At 37.8% G+C, this 4,032-nt stretch overlaps 1 protein-coding gene across 1 annotated transcript in view; it reads right to left on the bottom strand.

Annotated features, from left to right (window-relative positions):
- Positions 1 to 4,032, bottom strand: part of LOC106878766 (short-chain collagen C4) — a 10,272-nt gene that overhangs the window by 968 nt on the left and 5,272 nt on the right. Inside the window, exons 2-3 of the mRNA XM_052975019.1 lie at positions 3,262 to 3,313; positions 1,138 to 1,212 (exon numbers count right to left, since the gene is read on the bottom strand). Of these exons, the coding sequence (XP_052830979.1) occupies positions 1,138 to 1,212; positions 3,262 to 3,313 (127 nt within the window). The remainder of the gene's footprint in view (positions 1 to 1,137; positions 1,213 to 3,261; positions 3,314 to 4,032) is intronic.

Genomic DNA, 4,032 nt, shown 5'->3' with positions numbered 1-4,032 from the left:
TGTTGAGTCGACCAAACGCGTGTGGGTGGCTAAACCTATCGGTTAGTCTCGGACCAGTCAGGCGTACATACTCATTTTGATCACACAGACTTTATTTCATGCAATACATGAACGAGGTGGGGGTGGAGAATTGTGAAGTTCAGTGAGGACATATTGCTTAAGATGAATGGACAGCTGAGTCGGCGACCGATAAATAATATGCGTAGGGTTTATAGAGAACAGATTAAGAGTATTTTCAAAGGATGTGAGGTTGATTAGAGAAAAGGTGGTAAGCAGCTGCTTTGAATTGGAAATGTCAGAATTACTTTACAAAGATAAACTGGACAATTAATGAGGTGAGGTGGTGCACGAAAAGAGAAAGATTTGAGGTATAGGACGATTTCGCTGAGGCGGAGAAGAATAGAAGTGCACTCTGTACTCAGTTGTGTTCTCTCAGTAATACTTAGTCTCTCTATATTTTACTTAATAAATACAGCCCTCAATCAGTTTTTCCCATTAGTTACAGTATGTGGCTTGTCCAGTCCACATTATACATTTTGTGTTCATTTCATTAAACATTTACAGTCATTGTCATCAATTCCAATAGACCGTGTTCAATTTGGGCCATGATTACACTCATTGGACATTCTAGTTAATGTTACTCAAGCTGTCAGCCTTCACCTGTGGTCACTCACGTACAATCTCACCGCTTGTAACCACTTCAGTTGATAACAACAGTTAACAGACTCAGCATTTGATATCTACAATCCATAGCTAGCCAGCCTGGAATTCTTGTTCGCTACACTGGACTTCAGTCTATCCCCTATTTGTAATTTAACTTACAGATATCTATATTCTGAGGTTAGACAACATCCTTTTCACCTGGTCCTTAATAGACAACATATAAAATTCTGTTTTGACCAAATACCTACAAAGAAGTAAGCAGTCTTGTGTAGTCTCTATGGAATCTATAGGTATCGTTTGAAACGTAATATATCATAAGATGGTTTGTGTATGTTTATATCAGACAACCCGGAAAAGAGTGAGTGTGTGTGCGTGAGAGAGAGGTAGAGAGAGAAAGGAGACGACACAAAGAGAGAATAGGAGAAACAGAAAAAGAAGAGAGAGAGAGAGGACAGAATTACAGAGTATACTAACCTTCATATACAAGTTTTGAATGAGGAGGACAAGTTGTTCTGCCCCACCGGGTATACAGTGATCCAACACCTGGTCCTGTGAAATTTAAATGAAACAATGTAGTTTGAAAGAAAGAATTAGTGAATCATCAAGAAAGCAGGTTGTTGGATGGGAAGGAATTGATAGAGAAGAGAGAAATATAGAATTTAAGAGAGAAAGAAAGAGTGAATGAATGAAAGTCAGAATGACAGATGTAAAAGATAAGAATAAATTATAAAGGAAGAACAAAGTTATGTGTCTATTGAGCCTACTGTTGACGTTGATGTCAAAGATTTCGGAGATTAATCTCAGCATATCAGAATGTGTATTTGTCTCCCCTATGAATGGATGTATTTATGTACGTTAAGCTGGATGTGAACATATATATTTCTCAAAAGAATAATGTCAAAATTCTTTTTTAATAGATATGTATTCAATATTATCAATTCTTGGCACCTGATGCGAATATACATCGATCAGTTATAAATATCAGCTTGGTGCTTGGCGCAAATAAGGCCATCATAACTACAATATGAAAAAGATTCGAAAGAACAACCATACCGCATCATCTGTCGAGTGAGTTAAAAGGTATCGCATCCGGATCTTGAGTAGAGGAACCCATTCAATAAATATATTACTCACCACACCCAATGCTGGTGCAACCAGCAAGAAATCTGCAATGTAATTTGGGATGTTTGGGGAGGGAGTACAAAATTTGCGGTCCCAGCAGCCCAAAGCAGGTCAAGAAGAGAATAACCGTTAATAATTGAGAATTAAAATGTCAAAATTGTTAGATATAATCTGCTAGTTAGATATAATCGGTGTCTCCTCTACAAAATTTCGTTGTTCCGATAGCGTACACTTGGATATAGGCTTGAAACTCCACTACGCAAGTGTGGTGCCAACAATGTCTGTACAGTTGGGATTAGGACACTCTCAATCCCCGGCTTTCGGATTGTATTATGGAGTGAATACCACTAGGTGTGAGGATCAAACTCTTGAAGCTAAGGTTGAATGAAGGACCGCTGTGACTGCAGCACGTAAATGCAACAAAAAGCGAGGACACATACAACACCTTCCTTAACGAAGTCACCTCAGATTTAAATATATCTGGGGTAAAGTCATTTGTCCTGCAAGGAGACTTGAGTGCACACCTTGCTATTGATAACCGTAAGAAGGATTGATTAGGCGGAATGTCGTCACTGAACTTAATGGGGCGGCCATGCTAGCCTTCTGTGCAGGAAACGGACTCTCTATGATATAAATATTGTTTTAAGATACGGTTATTTATAAGGGTACCTGCGCCCAAAATTACTGTCCTGGACGCAGTACACCCGACCAGATATTCGTTCAAAGGTAGATCTTCGAGGAAACATTGAAGTATTTCCAAGGGGAATACGCTGTAAATCACGAAAAGGAATAAGGTTACGGGTTATTTGACATGTTGCGGATGATTTACCAGGAAGGTGAGATTAAGGGGAAAATACTGCTTGCCGTAAAATACTTATACGGAGGCCCAATCGTTTGTATTTGTGTAAAAGCCAAACATTTTCAATGTGAATGTTGGACTTCAGTAGAAGCATTGTTAGCTTTGAATGTGTTGGTTGCTGAGTGGTCCAAGTCAGGGATGACTAACATACACTCTGCATGAAAATGGAACATCATTATTTCGGGTCTCTATTCTCGGGTGATTGAAAGCACAAGACTGAGCAGTGTGCTAACTTGTAGATATAAATACAGTGAAGCGCCAGCTTCGGCATTGGGTTCGCAGATGAAGAGGGGGACGTAGCCCTGCACACATACTCATATACACACAATTAATGCCATAGTATAATAGAGTTACATTTCATTAAGGAAATTATTGTAAAGTAGAATATATTTTTAAATAAATTTAATCTTAGTATATATTCCTGAAGAAATATGAATAGTGATGTAGAGCCAATTCAACGTTGGTGAAATTATAAATTATAAAGGTAAGGAGACACGGGTAAATGACTTCAGCTAAACACTGTTGAACTGAAAATTGACTACTTTTTAAATATTTTATCTCATTCCCGAACATATCTTCCATGTTGTCGTCCTGTACGATATAAAATTAGTTCTTACTTGGTGTGTCATCAGGTTTATCGTCAAGAGATTTCTTGGAGATGAAACGGTTCTGTGAAAAAATATAAATAACATCAGACAAATAGAAATTCAGAGTATTTATTCTCGTTAAGAATTTTAAGTAAAGCAATACAACGAAGACATTTTCGAACAGCTTCTTATGAAGATGTGAGTGACATCGACATTTATTATTCCTGCAAATCGATTATATCCTGTTACATCTTGACGGTTTAATTGCATTCCTAACCCTCTGGGCATCGGGTATTTCTTTATTTCGCGCTTTTATATGGCAAAAACATGCACATTACAAACGGTGATAATATCCCTGTTGTTTTTCAAGAGTAGACTAATTATGTGGTCTACATTTCTGTGCTAGAAGTATAGACTTGCATAATTTTCTGCTGACGTACGCAATAGCCCGACGCCAGTCTTTCATGTATGTCGTCATAATCCGTTGTTGGACTTTTCCACTGCGTGCTTAAAAGAAACTCTCAAGGGATTATGATGCAATATTTAAAAGTTGCTTGAACTGATGCAAAAGCTCTGTTGTTTGGATTTTAGCGTTGTTTAGCGTAGTTACCCATGATCACTGAAGAGATGGACATTTCTAGCACTGGTAAATAATATTCTGGATTTTGGCTCCGGATTATGTCTGATGAACGAGCGACTGGACAAAAGCAATATTCCAATCTTCTTCGTGTTTTCTAGGGATGTACACACAATACAGCATTCTCTGCATATGTGTATATATATATATATATACATATATAT

The sequence above is a fragment of the Octopus bimaculoides genome, chromosome 20, assembly GCF_001194135.2.
Source record: "Octopus bimaculoides isolate UCB-OBI-ISO-001 chromosome 20, ASM119413v2, whole genome shotgun sequence".
Classification (NCBI taxonomy): Eukaryota; Metazoa; Mollusca; class Cephalopoda; order Octopoda; family Octopodidae; genus Octopus; species Octopus bimaculoides.
Note: the sequence above shows the minus strand (reverse complement) of the source record. Positions and strands in the feature narration are given on the sequence as shown.